This window comes from Scedosporium apiospermum (genome assembly GCF_000732125.1).
Source record: "Scedosporium apiospermum strain IHEM 14462 chromosome Unknown SEQ_SAPIO_0044, whole genome shotgun sequence".
NCBI lineage: Eukaryota > Fungi > Ascomycota > Sordariomycetes > Microascales > Microascaceae > Scedosporium > Scedosporium apiospermum.
Genome location: NW_015971745.1, coordinates 490487 through 509905, shown reverse-complemented (window position 1 = coordinate 509905; position 19419 = coordinate 490487). Strand labels below are relative to the sequence as shown.

Below are 19419 nucleotides of genomic sequence, written 5' to 3'. Positions count from 1 at the left end.
GAACCCACTTCGTCCAGTGTTGCCTCAGGGTTCCATCGAGTTGCGTTGCAGCAAACAGCATCGGCTGCATCTCCCGTCACAGTTTGGGGTGTGGGCGATGCAGAAGACATCCAATCCATCCTTTCTGGTCGAGAAATCAACAAGAGTGCGAGCAATCATCGAGCAAGGAATTGGCCTTCCTTCTCTTGCATCTATCCCCTGCATATAGTATATGTGTGTGTGTGTGAGTGAGTGAGTGAGTGAGTGTGTGTGTGTGTGTGTGTGAGAACCAACTTCTTTTCTGAGCTCTCCACCCCTCTTGTCAGCATGTGCCGATTACTCTTGTATTTCCCATCGCATTTGATTCCATCCCACCCAGACGATATCGGCGAAGGGTTGGCACTAGTAGCGACCCCTCCATCAGATTCCTAATGGAGCGTTGATGAATACAATCCGTCTCATTTGCCCGCTTCCCGGAGCTAGAGCTCGCCCATCCCTCGAGCCTAGTGCCACTTTAATGCTAGCTTCATGAAAAGAAACTCAGACGGAGGACTGTGGTGTAGTTCGTAGGGTAGTGTCGTCCTCAAACAGTCAAGTTTTTTCCTCCATCCATCGCGTCTTTATCAAACAAGAAATCCCGTAGAAGCCTTCGGAGAAGGAACCCCGGCATTCCGGCCACGTACGCGACGCTGACAAGCGAATTGAGAGGCTTCCCCACAGAGCCTCGTCCCATCTTACTTCGTACAATCCCGCCAAGTCGTCCCCCATCGTCGTCACCATGGTTTCCATGGACAGTTGCACTTTGAGTGGCACCTCGGTGAATGAACCAAGAAATGGATATTGCCTAGGCGCAAACTCCGCCTCCTTAATCGTCAGAGGGTGAAGGAGGTGATACTGGCTTGAAACAGGCGTAGGCCTCAACGGCATTTGCTAACTGATCAATACTGCGACTAGTAGAGGGGGCTGCCCCATGGCAGGCCTCGCGGTGCACAACAGTGCAAAGTATATTATACAATGGTGAATTCGTAAATGGCAAGACTAGGTGGGCCAGGATCGATCTCTTCCAGGTTAGTCGCGAGGACCTCGAGGGGTGGCAGCCGGTCATGACAAAATTGAGGCTCACACCAATCGTCGGGCCCCTCAAGACTACGAAGCCAATAACCGCATCGTCACATCGCCATACCCCTTTGAGGCTCGCTTTCGAGGACCAGGCTAGGTATTCGAAGACGCTTGAATCTTTAAAGTTTGTTTGAGATTGTCACGAGCGTTGATCAATGATGAAGCACTGGAGGAGACCCGGAGATGGGAAAGATACATTGAAGGGCATCACAATGCAATTTGCTCGTGGACCGACTATTCAAAAGACAGCCTTGCTTGCTCATCGTCGTCCTTGGTGGCGACCGATGCCTAAGTATAATTGTGTCAGGCGGCATCTACAAAGGTACGAAGTAGACGATTCGTTGATTGTCCATATGAATGCTGGTGTCGTGAGTGAATCAATGCCAGGTTAATAAACCAAGTGCAGACACACAGAAAGGGCCCCGATGCCTTCTCAAACCGTTGGCATTTACATTAGTCAAAATGTTTGTCTCTCAAAGGTGTTCAAACCATCCTCGAACCCGATGCGCCGCGGGTGTTTGACTCTCTGCTGGGAGGAAATAATCGTGGCCTTAGGATTGCATTTTCCATTGTAATTATTGTCTTTTCTTTCGTTCTTTTTAGTTTTTGTTCTTGTTTCTGTTTCTGTTTCTTTTTATGCTTCGGTTTCTTTTAACAATTGAGGAAGGAGAGACAAAAGCTTGCTCTTTGTGTGTTGTGCTTTGCTTGTTCTTTCCACACTTTCCCTTGGTGATTTTGGCTGTGAAGTTTAAGTTACTGCATCTTGAAGATGGAATTGTTCTGGAAGGAACGAGCCTGGGCTGTTAGCGTCTGTAAATTTTTCCACGGAAAACTAGAGGTATCCACTCTACACAACCTCACCTTCCCTTTCATCTACACAGTCCATCACTTCAAGTTTAGTCTTTTATTTACATCTCCCTGCCATTTTCCAGAAGGGTCTAAAAACACCTTGTGCCTCTCATATCTGCTTTCTCCGGCACGTTTTTGCCCTTCTTTACATTCCCTACACATCCTCGTACCCCTCCGGGGATTCTCCATGTCCCTAGCGAGGTGTCTAGATACAAGCCGGCGCCTTGACTGTTCACCATCGTCCTCGACATCTCAGCTGAGCCCAGCAGCTAGACAAGGCTAGCACCTCTTGGTCGGCTCAATCCGATCACTTCGGGTGCCTGCTGGGCCAGCTACCCCCGGTTCGGTCTACTCTCCTCCCTAAGAATCGACACGTAGGAAATCGCGACTCTTCGGATCCACGAAATTTCTATCAAAAACCAGCAAATTGCAGCTTCGCGAAGACTTTTTATATTCATGTATGAGTAAGGCTTCCCTCCTTCTGGAGCCTCGAAATCCCTCACTCTCTGGGCGCCGCGGCGGTACCCCCTGGTGCGGATGTAACTAGCTGGAAAGCGACTGACTTCTTTCCATAGGGACAACATCCAAGCAATCCCAGCCATGGAGTCGCCAGGATCTTCCGCCTATCTAGAGGGTGCCTCTACAGGCACGATCAACCGAAGCGTTGTCGTCAACTTTCCTCGCCCCGAGTCCCAAGGCAGGCCGGCTTCCCTGCCGATGTATCCCGAGCCTCCGGCCGTGACGGCAAACACGGTAACTATTGCCAGCACTGAAAAGCCTCTTCTTGGGCCTGTTGGGCCCGTCGAGATCCTTCCCAATCCCCTCATCAACGACATGGACGTCAAGACCATCAAGAAGGGCATTTTGATTCCGCTCAAAACGACACTAGAAGTTCAGCAAGACCACACAGTTGACCAAGTCTACGTCACCCGTGTGCCGACGAAGTGTACTAATGAGGTTATTAAGTAAGTTAGAAAGCTAGCAGTTATGCTGATTCTTTCACCTGAAGTGAATACTTCGGACCTCGGTGGATCTCTTCGACACTCGCAGGAGAAATATACTAACATAGCCCTCTTCCATACAGCCTCTTGCGCAAGTTTCTTCCTGAAGACCGAGTTAAGAGCATGGTCCATCTACGTAAAGTCGTTAAGCCGTCCGATCTTCCTGCCCATCTCAAGACCCAGTTCATGAATGAAAACGAGGTGGGAAGGCAGATCCATACGGGCAAGTCCTCATGGGTCTACATTGTCATCGGCGAGGTTAAGTTGATTGAAAAGGAGGAGGTGTGCAAGACTTTGGCGGCCTTCGACGGAATGGAAGACAAATTCCTGACCCAAGTCACGGTCCCTGCCAACCCACCAAGCTCACAGATCCATGCCGCGATGTGGTCGTCACAGTTCTGGCCGACGGTGTACCGCAAGAATAACCCTCTCGGACCTCACCCCAGTCTGATATCTCGAGCAACCGAAGAGATTAAGAATGACACTGCTCTATGGATGGCTGTAGCTTACCGCGTCGCCCGACGGGCCCAGGAGTCGGGCATTGGAGAAGCTATTGGCGCCGTCATCGTTCAGCGCAGTGAGGGCAGGGCTCAGATCCTGGGCGTCGCCGGAGATGCACGATGGGCTGGGGATGTTCCCAAATCAGCCACCGGCAACCCAATGGCGCATTCCGCTCTGAGGGCCATAAGCATGGTGGCCCAGAAACTGGTACGTCATGAACGGCGAGCGGCTGGTCGACCTATCGAAGACCCCAACCTAGATTTCGACCCCTTCCAGGACCGACCCCTACTAGAAGAGGAACACTCCGCATATCAAGAGGATCACCCAAATCCGGATGGCTACCTATGTCATGGGCTGGAGCTATACCTTACACATGAGCCCTGCGTGCAGTGCTCTATGGGTATCCTTCATTCTCGCATGGGCAAAGTTGTCTTTGCCCAGCGACACACTCTCACCGGGGGCTTCTGTTCGGAAGTCCGGGGTCAAGATCTGCCGGACGTGCCCGAGGGTTCGGCGGGCGATGGGTTGGGGCTATTTTGGCGACGGGAGCTCAACTGGAGTCTCCTCGCCTGGGAATGGGAGCCTGGATCGGACTTGGATCCTCTTCCCCCCATTGACCGCTTTGTGCATGCTTAGGGGCAGGGCTCGTGGCCGCTGCCCTTCGATTTTTACTTATACTCTACGTTTGATCGGAACAGCCACCGCATTGCATCGGATGATTTTAACCCCCACGTTTTTTTTTTGTGTCCCCCTGCCAATCCTACTCGCTAGGTTCGCGTTTTCTTCGGCCACGTTGTTTCTCTTTCCCACTCAGCTCAGCCCCATCCTGGGGAAGCGTGAGTGAGCATTTACATACGGCAGTGCGGTTCTCAAGTCCTTTCGAAGCATGTCTTGCGACGCATTCTTTTTCTCCTTTTCCGAAGGCACATCATCTGTCATGCGACGGCGTTTCCAAGGGATTCATCAATGCATTTTGATAGCCTGTTTCCGAGGGCTTTTTTGGAAGATTGTTGAGATATTGGTTGAGAGAGCATGCTGGATGGGGGGTTAGATAGTCCCCTAAGCTGCTCAAGTTAGAAACTGAGGGTTAAGGGAACAGCTTTTCGACGACATCGATGGCAGATGCGAACCCATTCTTCACATATTCGGTTACAGCAGAGTCTTATTTTTCGGTCTCTTCTAGTGGAGCTTGATATATGAGATGGGAGTGGGGGTGATCGAGAAGCTTCCTTAGTTCTAGGTATTCTCCGCAATAACTAACATCTTCAACAACTGCACTAGAGTTTTCGGGCTTGTTGTGATGAGTGTAATCTTGTAGCACGAATGAGAAGTAGACGTTTACAGGAAGTGAATACTAACGAATCAGACTTCAGGTAGCATGTGTTCTTTGTTGAAGCAAGCTGAACATAATTTCTGCTAAGAACTTTCCACAAAGAGGGACTTGGACCTGAGACAGGTCGGCCTGGGAGAAGGCTTGCTTACATTCATATTGCTTGTGAAATTTCTAAATATCAGTTAAACCTGATATTTATGTTTATAGGAATAGGTCCATGAGAAGAGACAGAACACAAAATGCCATTTCCTCTTTCTCCTCCGTGCAACAATTCTATGCCGAGGTAGAGTGAGACTGAAACTGAACAGGAAATGTTTACGCCAAGAAGCAAAGAGAGAGAAGAAGAAAGTTCGTCGTCAGCTCGGAGATCATTGGCCAACACACCAACACTTTTAGCCGCAAACCCCCGCTTCCGGCATTGATTTTTCGGATTGGAGCTAGATCCTCCATCAAAGAGATCATTGATGGGAGCACAAGATCCTCTGCAGGCTGGATCAAAACAAAGAAGGTATTGGTTGCTATTTTTGGCAATCAGAAACCTTGTCTACCAGCTTTCAAGAAACTACGTCGCGCTTTTTGCTGCTTTTCCCTGGTGAACAAGGTCTCTCTATCTTTCTGGGCCAAGAATATGGAAGCACTCCCTATCGGGGTTATAGATCTACTGAAGTTCAGGTTAAAACTGCTCCGCCATCATGGACAAGGACTGAAGTTGTAAGGAAGAGGGGGAGGGGGGGTTATCCTGATGCATTTCTCCGTGGGTGGAAATGAGGCGGGTCTTATTTGCTGGCGTGGGCGGGTGGTGGGTGGTGGGTTTTGAAGGGGGGAGGTAAGGGTGGTCAAGTGGAAGTCCAAGGAGGCAGTGACGCGGGGGTGACCATGACTCAGATAGAGGCACGTATCTCGGTGTTAGTTTTCGATGTTTTTTGTCAAGAAAACCGAGATGGGGCTGGGGGGCGGGGAGAGGGACAAGTGAGAGAGCTCCAAGAATGAAGAGACGAGGATGGCACGCACATAAACAAGAGGGAAGATGGGGAATCGACAAGGAAGCGGAAGAGGGGGTTGTTTGACGGCTTCAGGATTGTGAGGACACATCAATACAAGTCGGGCGAGCTCTAGCCTCCCCCCCTTCTCTCCTCTCTTGAACTCCACGACGCGGAAGAGGGGGGTGGCCGAGAGTCCCATCCCCCCCATGCTCCCTCCAAGTCCCTCCCATTTCTCCTCAATCTTTCCGAACTCTCCATTTCATAAGAGTCGGATACGAAAACACTACTTCGTACTTGAGCCCCTCTCCAAATTTCACCTCCTCGAAATTTCAGCTGTATTTTTTTTTTTAACCTGTCTTGATTCAGACAATACGTTACGTAGTCTTCCTTGTCCGCCCCTGTCGCGGATTTCTTTCTTATAGACTTAGAGTCAGGCGCTACCCACTGATTTCTGGGTCTGCGGGGCTCCCGTTTCCGGCTGGTCTTAGCCAGTGCCGCCTTTCCCTCGGACAAAAGCTCCCTGAAGCTTCCCCCCAAAATTTGCCTCTGGCACCTACTACAAACAGCATCTGAGATTCCAACCCCATCGCCCATATCTGCGAACAGAAAAAGATCCAACTGGGCAAACAAAGGAGACGGGAAAACTGAAACACCAGGAAAAAGCAGCTCTTACTAGTTTCCCCTTTCTCTTTCGTGCAGTCTTGGCTCCCCAAACCGCCCCCGCTCCTCTCGTGACGACGCGTATCCAATCCGACATTGCCGCCCTCCGCGTGGGCCCTCTTTTTTCGACCTGCTTGCCTCAGACAAACCATCATAAAGAGGTGCAGCTCGTATACGAGGAACGAGAGCGTGTCTCTCTTTAATTCACGAACTTAGGAGTGTTTCTACGGTCCTCTGTGGTTGGAACCGTCCAGGTGCAGAGTTCCGTGAAGATCGATACTGTCAAGGGAAAGAAAACAAGAAAAAGTTCCATAGGAACAAATCTTCTTGATACGACCAGCCTACCCCCACGAAACCACGAACGCTCACCGAATATCCCCTCCCCGATCTTTACCGCCACTTGCTTTTTCCCACGCATACCCGGATCAGCCGCGGGAGGTGAGCTGCATGCTCCAGTCTGCATGTAGGAGGGCCGCGATCGTTGCCGAAGCACTGGCAAGAAGTCTAGTTACGTCAGTCGATCTACACATACAAGAACGAGGAGCCGACGCGTGGATATTTCTAGAAACGATGTCCTCCACTAGGAAACGACCGCTCGTATCATCGGGCTCCCAGGTACCGGGCAAGAAGCGCAAGACGGACTCCGCCATGCAGAAGTTTTACGCCGTGAGGATTGGGATGAGGCCTGGGGTTTATCGGACGTGGGAGGAGTGCCAGGCGCAGACGGCTGGCTTCAAAGGCGCTTCATGTAGGTCGATTCCGCGGGGGGAAGGAGAGAGAAGAGGAGGTCCCTGGGACAGCTTTGCTGAGTGTGATATCAAGCCTAGACACTAACATTTTTTTCTCTCTTTCACAGACAAATCCTTCCTCTCCCTAGAAGAAGCCCAAGCATTCGTCGCGGGTAAAAAGATCAAGTCTTCCACGAGCCCCACCGAGCCACCAAAGTTCTACGCGGTCGCCAAGGGAGCGTTTACGGGGATCTTTACGGACTGGGACCAAGCCAGCAAGGCGATTAAGGGTCAGAAGGGTCCTAAGTATAAGAGGTTCCCCACGCGCGAGGAGGCGGTGGCGTTTATCAAGGAATGGGGTGATGCTGATGCGATTGCCGCCCTGGGCGAGGAGGTGTCCGACGCCGAGAGCGACGAGGAGTCAGATGAGGTCGATGATGATAGTGAGAGGCTTGAAGTTGAGGAGCTGTCTGAAGTCAAGAAGAAAAAGGGAAAAAGCGTGTTGAGTATCTGGACGGATGGGTCGAGCTTGAAGAATGGTAGGGCCGGTGCTGCGGCGGGAGTTGGTGTCTTTTTCGGCCTCGGCGATACAAGGTATGATATTCTCCACGAGATTTTACTGTTTCCTTGCTCCTCATATCCGATGCTAAGCTCTATCACTTAATCTAGAAACATCTCCGAACGCCTACACGGCGAAGTCCAAACAAACCAACGCGCCGAGCTGACCGCCATCCTCCGCGCCCTCCATACCGTCGACGCCGATGAAGCCGTGCAAATCATCACTGACAGCCAGTACAGCATAAACTGCGCTACGGTGTGGGCATCGTCGTGGGAGAAGAATGACTGGAAGACGTCGAACGGCGAGAGCGTGAAGAACCAGGACCTCGTCAAGGGTATCCGCGAGAGGATGAAAGAGCGTGAGAAGGCGGGCGGAAAGACGACGTTCAAGTGGGTCAAGGGCCATGCTAGTGACCCTGGTAACCATGCGGCGGACCAGCTGGCTGTTGCGGGTGCTAGGAAGGCTCTTTGGTGAAAAGGAGAAGATGACTCGTGAGAAAAGGGTTATCTCCTTTTCTCTTATGGCAGGGGACGAGGAGGTAGGGAGGTAGCTGAGATGGTTAACAGTACCGGATCGAATTGATATTGCTTCCTGGGTTGACGAGACGGTTGATTTAGAGGGAAAGGGTCGGCATATTCATGATCATATTTGCAAAATGATACCGCAAGCGATACGTGTTAAGGAGTTTGCTTATTTATTTTTCGGGCGACTCGGCTTTGAAATGTTCATGTTCACTTTTCTTGGAGGCTACCTGTCTGTTTTTACTCTTCGTCTGTGTATTTCATGTGACTTGGTTCTCGTTTGCCCATTGCATCAATGTTGGCGGCCTTATCGTTGGTTTATTAAATCTTTCATAGCAGGTAGCTCTGCGCTGACCGGAGCTGTAGCCTGGAGTAGTCTTCCTCTTAATGATATATTGAGTTCCATTCTCGAAGGCAGTTCATCCATGTCTACCTCGTGATGCAACAAACTCCTGGAGTTGAACTTGAACCGTTCCTCCAACCTGATGCTGACTCTAGGGAAATCACCTCGTTCTGCTAGGTAAACAAGTTAACTTGAAATGAAAAGACTCAGGACCACAAAACGTTGCTCTGGAAAACTCGGATTTCGGATGGCCTTCCGGTCACACACGTAGACTCCACACACTCCTATCATACCATCCAAGATACCGACACGCATCCACAATGGTAAGGCTAGGAAGTGAAACTGGCTCTTAAGTCCCCATTCCTCCGCACGCAACACAATCGCAAGCCAAACAAGTTCTACCGTGTGACACGTTATCGGCCCCTGCAGAATGGGGGAGCAAGAATTGGTCAGATATCTACCACGAGTGGCGGACAATGGATATTTGCCCTTTCATGAATCAAAGACAAGGCTTACACGCGCAGACGAGGCTGGAGGCAAGAGGGGAAACAAAGCTAACAAACGTGGATACGAGACCGTGTATTAATGGCTGGTCGATTTAACTTGAGACCTTTGTGTTTCTTACGATGTGTCTGTATGTCTGAGTCAATGAGTTTGGATTTCGGCGCCGCGGAGATATGGAAACCCCAAGTGCTCCTTTGACACGAGCTCGCTGTTTCTGGAAACAACCTTCGAGCCGCTCTCCTAGAATTTCGTCTTCTCATCTGCTGGCAAATTTTCTGTTTTAAGAAGAGAAGACAACCGGCCGAGCCGTGAAGACCCGGGTCTGCCGAATGCACCTTCCAAGTAAATTCGTAAGACTTGGTGTCCTAAGGACATTCTATCTGAGTTGAATGGACGCAATTTTCTTCTCTTTTGTCTGTATTACTTGCTTACAAGCTGTGCGTTGAGCAGGTTTGTTAGTGCCTCGAGAGCTTGATATTCTTGCGATTGGAGATGTTCGGCGACAGGAACAGGCCGGTGACCCGGAGCGGAGTGTCTAGAAAGGGGGACGGAAACGGAGCTCCTTGCGAAAGAAAGAACAACTACTAGGAAATTAAATCGGGCAAATATATATAAACAATGCGACGGTGCGACGTGAGTAGTTAGAAATGTCGCAGTCTCTCGCGCTCTTCAGCGAGGAAGACAGGAGGAAAGCCCGGTGATGAAGGCCGGATGTCGACATGACCTGATATCGAGCTTTACATCCTCCTCTCCTAGACCTGTGCTCAAGACAACCTCCGGAACTCGGATGCCGGACGCCGTATGCCGTATGCAACTCGAGGGTCCCCATACCCAAATGAGGGCAAAATTCTTTGATTCTGGAAAAGTGGGGCGACTTTTCTTTTCTCCTTGCTTCTTTTCCTCCCTTTCCATGGGGAACGAGAAGAATGAGACAGGAAGCAAGACACAATCCAGCCATCTTTTCCAACAATAGGAACTATTGTTGGAAAAGATGGCTGGATTGTGTCTTGCTTCCTGTCTCAGTTATTCTTGGCCTGGTCGTAGTGCTGTTCCAGACCCCCAAACTTGGACCCCCAAATACTAACTAACGTGAGAGACATAACTAAACTTATTCTCCAGGTAGGCTGGTGGGAATTTAGAGATTGACCAAAGTGTCATGTCATGGGGTAGACGTTGATAGGTCACCGGGGAACTGTCGTTGCTGACCGCGACGGGATCTCTTTGAGACGCAGGGTCGTCCGAGATCTCCCGGGGCGAGATTAGGACGAAGAGAATAAAATCAATTGGTTTATTTACATGTTGTTCCGAGTTCGGTGTGGCTTGTCCGGAAAGGTTAAAAGGTTATCAATTGATTGCAGCATTGCATGGCGAGGTGCAGATAGGCACGGTAATTAGTCGGTCTTTTATTGCGTGATAAGGCGAAGACTCATCCAAGTCTTTGAGTTTTCAGTTTGATCAGATATCAAGTCCAGAGAAGGCCGGGCCAAGGAAATCACGACCTCACTTGCAGAATAGAACTTGAGACATACAAGTAAGGGTAGTACGGCATACGGCATACGGCGTACTTATTCGGCAGCCGAGAGCTAGTCGAAACTTAAGCCCTGGCAATGCCTTGGTAGGCAGTAGAAAGTTTCCAGCTAAGACGTCAAATCGGTGAAAGAAGTTGGATCAACTTCGGGCCGACTTTTCCTTCTGCCCTTCCCTGGCTAAGGCTGTAAGCCTAGTGTTGAACGTTCTGGTGTTGGTTTCTTGTGTCTACTCGCACTGCTGACGCGATGCATGCATGTCTTGTCAAATCAGGCCAGCTTCTCTCGAGTTTCTCTGAGGACGTGAATAGAAAAGTCGATTGATAACTAGAAATGACGATCTCCTGGGAGATGAGGGGGTGTTAGAGCGGAAAAGGAAGAAGCTCTAGTACGTCGGAATAGTTTACTTTGCCGTCCCGTGTGTTTGGGTACGCGCTATTGCACTGGCTAGTCGTAGGAATGAGCTGAGACGGTGTCAGAGGCGCCAGGGGACGGACAGGACATGACGGCAGAAGAGTATTCTACTTCAATGGATCAACTTTGACGCCCATACACGCGTGTGAGAGTCGAGAAGTATCCAATGGATCACTCATACGGGGTTGTATCAACCTCACAGGACACCTATTTGCGCGGATGCCCATCTAGCTGTGCAAACTGTTTCCACAGCTTCACCGTCCTTGTTGAATGGGGGCTCCGCAATAGGGTATCATCCATGCATTTCTATTTCCTATCTTATCGAGGAAAAAGGAAGCAGACTCAGACGCGGCCTGCTTGGTAGGATGCATGCTGATCTCTAGGGACAACTCGACCGCTCCGGGTGGAACATACCGGTCAAGACGGCTTGAATGATTGGAACTGACTAACACGGGGTTTTGGACTACTGCACACCATCGTGTCGCGGTATAGTCTATGCTTCGTGGTCCAGAACTGCTTTTCTTTCACAGACATGGGAGGAGGAGGTTTTTGAGAACAAAAAGAGAGGGCGAAAAAAACACCACCCTGAAAGAAAATCGAATTGTCTGGGCCGAATATTCAATCAAGGTCGCATTGCGGAATGGTAACCGGGTATTCCCAAGGAGAAGAAACGACGGAAGGCCGTCACGGCTCCCGCCCGGACCCAGCCTCTCTCTCTACGACCCTGCATGTTCCTGGCGTTGAAAGGACGGCACGGCAAGGTGGCCCCGGATTGACCGATAAGCCAAAGTCCGGATCATAACCCCGACCAGTTAAATCGCCTGCGTAAGCGGTGCGCCGGGTTGACTCTTTGTGTATAATAAATGCTTTTTCTTTCTTTTCACCCTCTGTTTCTGGCCATGGCGGGCTTTATTGAGCTTTTCCCGAGCGGGTAGGGCACCAAGCCCTTGTTTTTGAAATGACGATCGTCCTGCTATGTAGGCTTTTGAGGCCTTGCTTCTTGCTGGTTCCTTGTTCCATCACGATGCTACGTGGGCGCTTCGAGTTGCGGTTGACCAAAAGGCGACGTGGAGAAGCTTTGCCTGACTAACATGCTGACCTGTGGCTGGTCTTGATGCCTCCTGTGGACGCTCACCTGACGTTATCACAGAACCAACCATGAGGTGGCATAGAAAAAGGGGGGGGGAGGATAGATACGAGCTTGAGAGGAGATGGAGCCTAGTCGAGGTCATTGTGATGTGTCTAACTCTGCACGAGGAGGAATTGGCTTTGCTTTGATCAGTCGAGTGTCTGTAGCATGGCGCTATGCAGCCCTTGATCTCCATACTCGAACCATCGCAAGATTGGCAATGCCAGTTTAGCAGCGCGGATCAATTGTAGCGCATCACTAGTGACTAGTGTGATGACAGTCGTGTTTAGTGTAGTGGGGTGTGAGTGCTGCGTTTAAGCGCATCCTCTGAAGTCTGGGGGTCTGGGGATGGAATCAATGACGGGAGTTGATTGATTGATGATGGTTTTGGAACGAATTCATTGATGTTTTTAGTGGGAGGGGGAAACACGGGGTTTGATACCTGGTACGAAGGTACTTTGTGTTTCGTACCTTTGTACTTCGTAGGGAATTTCTGTTTCCTTACTCATACTGTGCTGCACCTTGTTATTCGAGGAGAATTTCTATGGGATTCCATTGAACACACAGTGGACAAAGTGTCTCGTGCACGGATATGACATTGATCAAACCTTGATAAGGTTTTCAATCTGTGCACTCACTTAGCTCCATACGAGAGAGGCCGAGAGGATGTGATGAATATGTGAGTACACTGCAACGTAAGAAGAAGTACTTCCACATTGTGCAGCGAGGCAGATTGCTGACTATCAAACTCAAACTCGGTCTTGGTGTCTGGAAATTTCGAAGTCGTCACCGGTCTCCTTCTCTTAATCGATATGTCGACGTGTACTTCGTACTGCCCGGTACCTGCCCGCTTCAGCCCACTCCAGGATGCACATTGGTGCGTGGGGAGGTACATTGAAGGAGAGGATTAAACTCTCAACAAATTATTGCATAGTAGAGTCGTATTACTCCAAGCTCTCGGAATTCTGGCGACATAGCGAACCGTATCATAGGTTTCGTCTCGACGGGAACCTTTAACCTTCCTTATGTTGTAAGATGTAAACATTGCTTCCGGATGTCGATTGATCTTCATCGTAAGCGGGATAGAATAAGATTTATGGGGGCTCGGAGTGCTGTCTTAAACTAGTGTACGACTACAGGAAGAGTGGTCCCTCGAATGGCTTCTACTTCCTCGTCTGAGTATACTTATTTGATGCAATACTGCGCAATGATAATGTAGTGCAGTATAGGAAGTACACAGGTACGCTACTCCTCTCCTAGATTAGACGGGCTGGTTCACTAGTTCGTGCAGGTGATTCATAGTGCTACACTACACTTGAAGACTGATGTGGGCATTTCTTCGCCTTGTTGGTACATCAAAGGAAAGACTAGTGACCTGCCTAGTCCGGGAGGTCAACCCAAGTCAACCCTAGTAAACCCCTCGACAGATGTCTCCTTCCTGCTGCCTTGTGTAAACTACGCCCCGAGCTTTAACCGGAGGGACAGCGACCCACACAGATTTGTGCATCGTGGGTTCCCAATGTTCTCATCACAAAGTGTTGACGACGCCTCCTCATCCAACCAACCCATTCTCTTCCCCCCATTTGCTGGGTCTGGCTGTATCTGTCGAGGCTTCGGGCTCGGGTTCTCAGGACTATCTCGACATCACGGTCTTCAAGATCTAACAGATAGAGGGATCCTTCGAGTCCGGGGATCTCACTGACCTTCTGAACTTGCTTGCCACCCACCGCTTGGAGTCGGCCCCCAGCAATTTTTGGGGTCGATCGTGGATTCGTGACCCTGAGTCTCTTGACCCTCAATTTGGCTGGCAGAGAACGGGACTTGGCGTGTTCCCTGTGACCACTTAGGTGCCAGCTGTCTTGCCAAAAAACCCGCCATCTCCCTTCCTTCGCCCTCCTCCTAATACGGAGCGTATTGCAATTGCGACGTACGCAATTTCGACGACTTGGCTTTTTGCCTTTTTGCTCAATTCCCCCGTCGTCGACTGAAGGCATCCATATTTCTCATCCTCTCATTCTCTCTTTCTCTCAATTCTGGTTGAATGCACCCTAATAATTTTTACCGTCGTCGATTGAAACCTCTGTTTTTCACGTAGCATCGACTTTTCTTTTGGGCCTTTCTTCACCCCTTCCATCCTCTCCCTATTCGACAGCGAGAGAGACCCTTGACCGTCTTTTTCTTTCTTTTTTTTCCGCCGCCACCACTCGCCGACCGCCTTCCCGCCCTATTCTCTCTCAGCTTCTTCACCACATCACCTCACAAACGGCGATCTCTAGTCTCTCCGCCGACAACAACGCCCCCCGACTCGGCTCGTGCGAACTTGGAACATAGCGACGCCAACATAATTACGTCGACGATCCCTTTAGCGAAGAATTATCAATATCTGTGACTGCGCCTCCTTCTTGCCCTGCAGAAAACGGTAGCTCCTCTGCAGTTGACCGCCATTGATCCATTGGTCGACATAGATTGGCTCCGCTGGCGATTGCACACGATTTCGAATAGCCTCGCATTATCGTCGCGGTGAAGGTTCGGGATCATAATTAAGGCTACAATTGCGACGTCGAGGCTGAATCGAGAGCGGGCGAGAGCGGGCGAGAGCGGTCAGAAACGAGTCTTGGGCGGACGAAGTACCTCACCGCACCTTGACACATACACTCACACCTAAACCTCTACAAGATGCCCCCTTCAGAAGATTCGGATCTGGCTCTCTTCGATATGGAGCATTTTAGATTTCGCGGCCTGGACGAGGAGCAAACGCTAGATCCCTCAAGTCTCGACTTTCCCAAACCCATTGCCAACGGCAACCACGACGCCTTTCTCAATGACCCCGATGCCGCAAACTCGTTTGTGTTTCACGAGGCCTACCAAGAAGAGTCCCTATCCGACTCTTCCTCGTCGAAACGAGCAAGTAGCGAAGCCTCATCGAAGACTGGTCCAATGGACACGAGCATGATGAACGATATCTCCATGGACGATGGCACATTCCAGAATGCGTTGTCAAACGAGCAACTATTCGACACCCCGAATCACCGTAATTTCGGCATCTCGCCGCTCGAGATGGATAGCACTTTTGACGAAGACGAATTCATGAATCAGTCCTTTGATTTTGCTAGAGCGTCTAGTAGTCCTAGTGACGTACCCAAACCTCTCATAACAGCCAACGGTCGTGCAACCAAGTCTAGGTCCCACATTAAGAATCGATCGGTATGCTTCCTTCGCCTCGTTTGGAGGGTCCCCCGCCTTCCCCCTCCCTCCCCTATCTGATCAATCTAACTGTAATTTAATATAGACGAACTCCTTCAAGGTTCCGTCGAGGGAAGTTTCACCGCATTCGACAGTGTTTGCTAGCAACGCCTCATCGCCGAACGACCAGATGGACTTCCACGATGCGAGGCAAATGCTGATGCACCAAGCTAACGGTGCGCCGGCTTGGCCGCATCACCTTAACCCAGCAGTCGCAAACCACCTCCCCCACGCTTTCGCTACCAACCCTGCGGCGGCTAACCAGGCTATGGTTTTGGCGGCCCAATTCCCGACCTTCCTCCCTGTGCACCACGGCTTGGAAATCCTAAGCAACCATCCATTTTTGACCTTTGACAGGGACGGCATGCCACCCAAGACTCGCGTCGAGACCCAGATCCACCTCAAGACGGTGTTCCCTCGACTACCGCCGGGTGTCGCTAAGCTACACCTTCCCAAGCACACCATCTCTAAGCCTAAACTTTGGTCTAAGGTTCCCTACGTGCCATCTCCCGACACGCTAGATTTGCATACCATGCTCGTCTGCACGAGTGCCATGGAAAACGAGGATACGAGGCTACGAGCGTTGAAGAAGGCTCGCGAGGGACCCAACTCTGGTTTCAACGACGCGAGGCCAGAGAAGGAAACCGATGAGGACAAGCCGTTGAACGGCGGTGAGGTCTGGATCTGCAGTAACTGTATTGATCGTGAAAGGAAACGTTCGGAGCGCAAAAAGGTCAAGAAGCCCGACGAGGAGGGTATCTGGAAACGAGAAGAATGGCGCCGTGTCGTTGTCTTCAACACCCACGAGATCCGAGAGTTCCCCAAGCCCGATCCCATCACCGGTTTCACAACGATAGAGCTCCCTATGCGCATCGCTTGTTACTGCCGTCACCAACAGGAGAAGATGGGTTTCCAAGTCATCTTCACTATTCGAGACCATCTCGGACGTGTCTTAGCCCAGGAACTAACCCCATCAATCATGATAACCGACGACCACAAGAACCACCTTGCTCCGCCCGGACCCACGACTTCGACTACCCAAATCTCTTCGCGGCCAACGCAGAATTCGGCGCAGATGAACGGCGCCGCACCTGCACCTGCACCTGCGCCTGTGTCTACGAAACCACAACTGAACAGCGGCGATGTCAAGCCGGCTTCCAATCCCGTAGTCCAACCGACCCCGTTCCGCTCAACCCAGTCGGTCTCCGACCTGACACGACTGCAGGCGGGCCCGCCTCCAACTGCTAGGCGGATAGTGAACCCTAATAAGCCTTCGATGAACCCGCGCACTCTCTCACGCCCAGCCTCACCAAACAGCCTATCAGCGCCGCATGCCAAGAAGCGAAAGTCCAGCGCAGGGAAACTGCCTGTTAGCATGGCCATGACCCCTCTAGATACCGCGACCGCGACTTCTCCTCCGACCCAACTATCTGGCGCACCGTCTACTGCAACGTCGCCGTTTGCGCCCGGTGCTCTATCATTCCCCAACCAGGATTCAATGTTTACTGGTGGCAGTCCCTCCGCAGGCGGAAACCTTTTCGGCACTGCTCCTTCAACTCCCAACATGGAGGACCCGTCCTTCTTCTCCCCGAATGCGTCTTTGAGCGTCACCGCCGAACCCCTGGCCCTTCGACACAGGTTCTCCACTGCGGCGGGATCGACGCACCAAAGCCGAGCATCGAGCCCGAATAGCTTCAACAACGCTCTAAATGCAGCCGCTCTCCAGTCCCAATTCGCGCAAATGCTTCCCACTGGTGCCGCCGCGGCGGCGAACCTCGCCGCCATGAACTCGCTCAGCAACAACTTGCTCGGAACTCATCCTCTACCTACCATTACAAAGATCACGCCCTCCGAGGGTTCTAAGTTGGGCGGCTACGAAGTCACGATCCTGGGTACTGGATTCCACCGAGCACTCGAGGTCATGTTTGGAGATCAGAAGGCAACAGCGACTTACTTCTGGGCCGATAACATCTTAATTTGCATCGTGCCGCCCTCACCCATACCCGGCGAAGTGGTGGTCACGTTCCCTCAGCATCAGACTGGGGTGCAGTCGATGATTAATCCGCAGAAGTTCAAGTACCTTGACGACGACGAAGACAAGCTGCTCCGCTCGGCTATGGAAGTCCTCGCGCGGAAGATGAACGGCAATCTTGGGGACGTGAAGGACTTCGCTATGCGCATTCTCAACTATCGTGGTCTTCCGCCTGGCGCGGGGGTTAACGGAGGTGGCCCGGCAGGCCAAGGCTATACTAACGCTGCGTCTGGTTCGTCCTCGAATGCGCCCTACGATATCGAGGCGCAACTTATGAAGTGTCTCGAGCTCATCGACCTCGACGACAGCCCGTATAAGGCCCAGTGGGATTACAAGATCTCTTCGGGCCACACCATGTTGCACTTGGCTTGCTCTCTCGGCTTCCATAGGTTCGCGGCCGGATTGGTTGCCAGGGGCGCCAAGGTGGATGCTCTCGATAACGGCGGCTTCACGCCTATGCACATCGCTGCCATGAACAACTATCCCGAGATCGTAAGGAGGCTGTTGCTTGCCGGAGCCGACCCGACGCTGAAGAGCAAGCAAGGGTTGACGCCGGCAGACGTAGCGGAGTCTGAGGACATTATTGGCGACCTCCGCAGGGTAGCTAGGCGCACGAAGAACCGAAGCGTCGGCTCTCTGCGCAGCGCCGCCAGCAGCACCACGTCACTTAGGTCCCTCTGGTGCGGCGGCGACCAGTCTTGCCCAGACCTTCGAGACCTCGGAGCTGCTCAGGGCAAGTATGAGGACGACAGCGCCGAGTACTCTTCGTTCGACAGCAGCGGAAGCGATGAGGACGTAGCGGGCGAGGGAGACTCAGATGTAGGCGCGGACGAGGAGGATGTCCTCCAGATGCGTAGACCAAGCGTCCCTACGGTGACGAGGCCACGCGCACAACTTAGCCGTACCAACACGCACGTCAGCCACGTTAGCAAGGCGGAGGAGGAGGAGATTGCCGAGATCCCGGCTTCCCCGAATGCGGCTGCGGCTGCCTTCAAGCAGTTCCAGCAAGCGATGGCCCTGTACATGCAAAACCTCCCTCAGCTGCCTCACATGCCACAAATTCCGCAGATACCCCAGATGCCAGCCTTGCAAGGAATGGGCACGAACGCCGAGAACCAGGCGTATCTTTATTATGCCCAGTTTATGCGCCGATTGACCGCCCTGGTTCCCGGAATGTCAGGACAACGTCCTGGTACGCCCGACTCGGAGTCGTCGTCGCCGCCGTCCTACGAGGATCTCTACCCATCTCGTGACGGTGATAGGAAGGCGAGGTCTGCCGAGGAGGCTCGCGCTATGCAGCCCACCGACATCAAGACCTCCCCTGTTGAGGAGACGATTACCACCGAGGCGCAAGGGGAGACTTCTGCCGCCGAGCCAAGCAAAGAGCCCGGTGTGCTGAAGATTGGTCGGAAGAATGCCATCACCAAGGAGCAACAGCTTGACATCCTACGAGCTCACGAGGCTAGGTTGAAGAGGCTTAGCAGCGACAAGAACTTGTTTATGATTTGGGTAAGTCGTTGCCATCTTCTGTGAGATTTTTAAGTTCCATCCGATATACTAACCACACCGCTTCTTTCAGATTCCATTGCTTGTATCAGTTCTTTGCGCATTGCTCTATGGGCGCTTCCCGGGAATTTTCAGCTTCATTGGCAGCTTTATTCTTTCGCTCTTCAAGGTTATGCAACCGACCCCCGAGGCTTCTTTTGCTACTCGCGGTGCAGAGAGGGTCGTTGAGGTTTTATAAATCAACAATATAGAGGTGATCGCTTCACCGCGACGGATGGGAAGGAGAAAACAAAATCATGGGTAATGGGTTTTCGCGGGTTGTGTGGTACTATCACACGTGTTTCTTTCTTTTTCCTTTGTTCTTTTTTTTCTTCCATTTCATGCCGAGGGAGGAGTATGGATTCATGTCTGGGGAAAGGGCATGGGAGGTGGATGGGCTCCAGACTCGTTCAGCCATTGGGTTTGATGAGATGTTTGAGAGGGAGGGAA

The 19419-nt window shown here is 51.5% G+C and overlaps 3 protein-coding genes across 3 annotated transcripts; all 3 read left to right on the top strand.

Annotated features, from left to right (window-relative positions):
* Positions 1 to 2547: 2547 nt before the first annotated feature.
* SAPIO_CDS0992 (tRNA-specific adenosine-34 deaminase subunit) lies at positions 2548 to 4085 on the top strand (the record flags this gene model as incomplete). Its single annotated transcript, XM_016783657.1, has 2 exons — positions 2548 to 2912; positions 3032 to 4085. The coding sequence occupies 2 exons, from the start codon at positions 2548 to 2550 to the stop codon at positions 4083 to 4085; spliced, it is 1419 nt and encodes a 472-aa protein (XP_016645931.1).
* Positions 4086 to 6995: 2910 nt separating this feature from the next.
* SAPIO_CDS0991 (Uncharacterized protein) lies at positions 6996 to 8186 on the top strand (the record flags this gene model as incomplete). Its single annotated transcript, XM_016783656.1, has 3 exons — positions 6996 to 7173; positions 7282 to 7747; positions 7823 to 8186. The coding sequence occupies 3 exons, from the start codon at positions 6996 to 6998 to the stop codon at positions 8184 to 8186; spliced, it is 1008 nt and encodes a 335-aa protein (XP_016645930.1).
* A 6639-nt stretch (positions 8187 to 14825) lies between these two features.
* SAPIO_CDS0990 (Uncharacterized protein) lies at positions 14826 to 19168 on the top strand (the record flags this gene model as incomplete). Its single annotated transcript, XM_016783655.1, has 3 exons — positions 14826 to 15353; positions 15439 to 18933; positions 19004 to 19168. 3 exons carry the CDS (start codon positions 14826 to 14828, stop codon positions 19166 to 19168), a joined length of 4188 nt encoding a protein of 1395 aa, XP_016645929.1.
* Between the last annotated feature and the right edge of the window lie 251 nt (positions 19169 to 19419).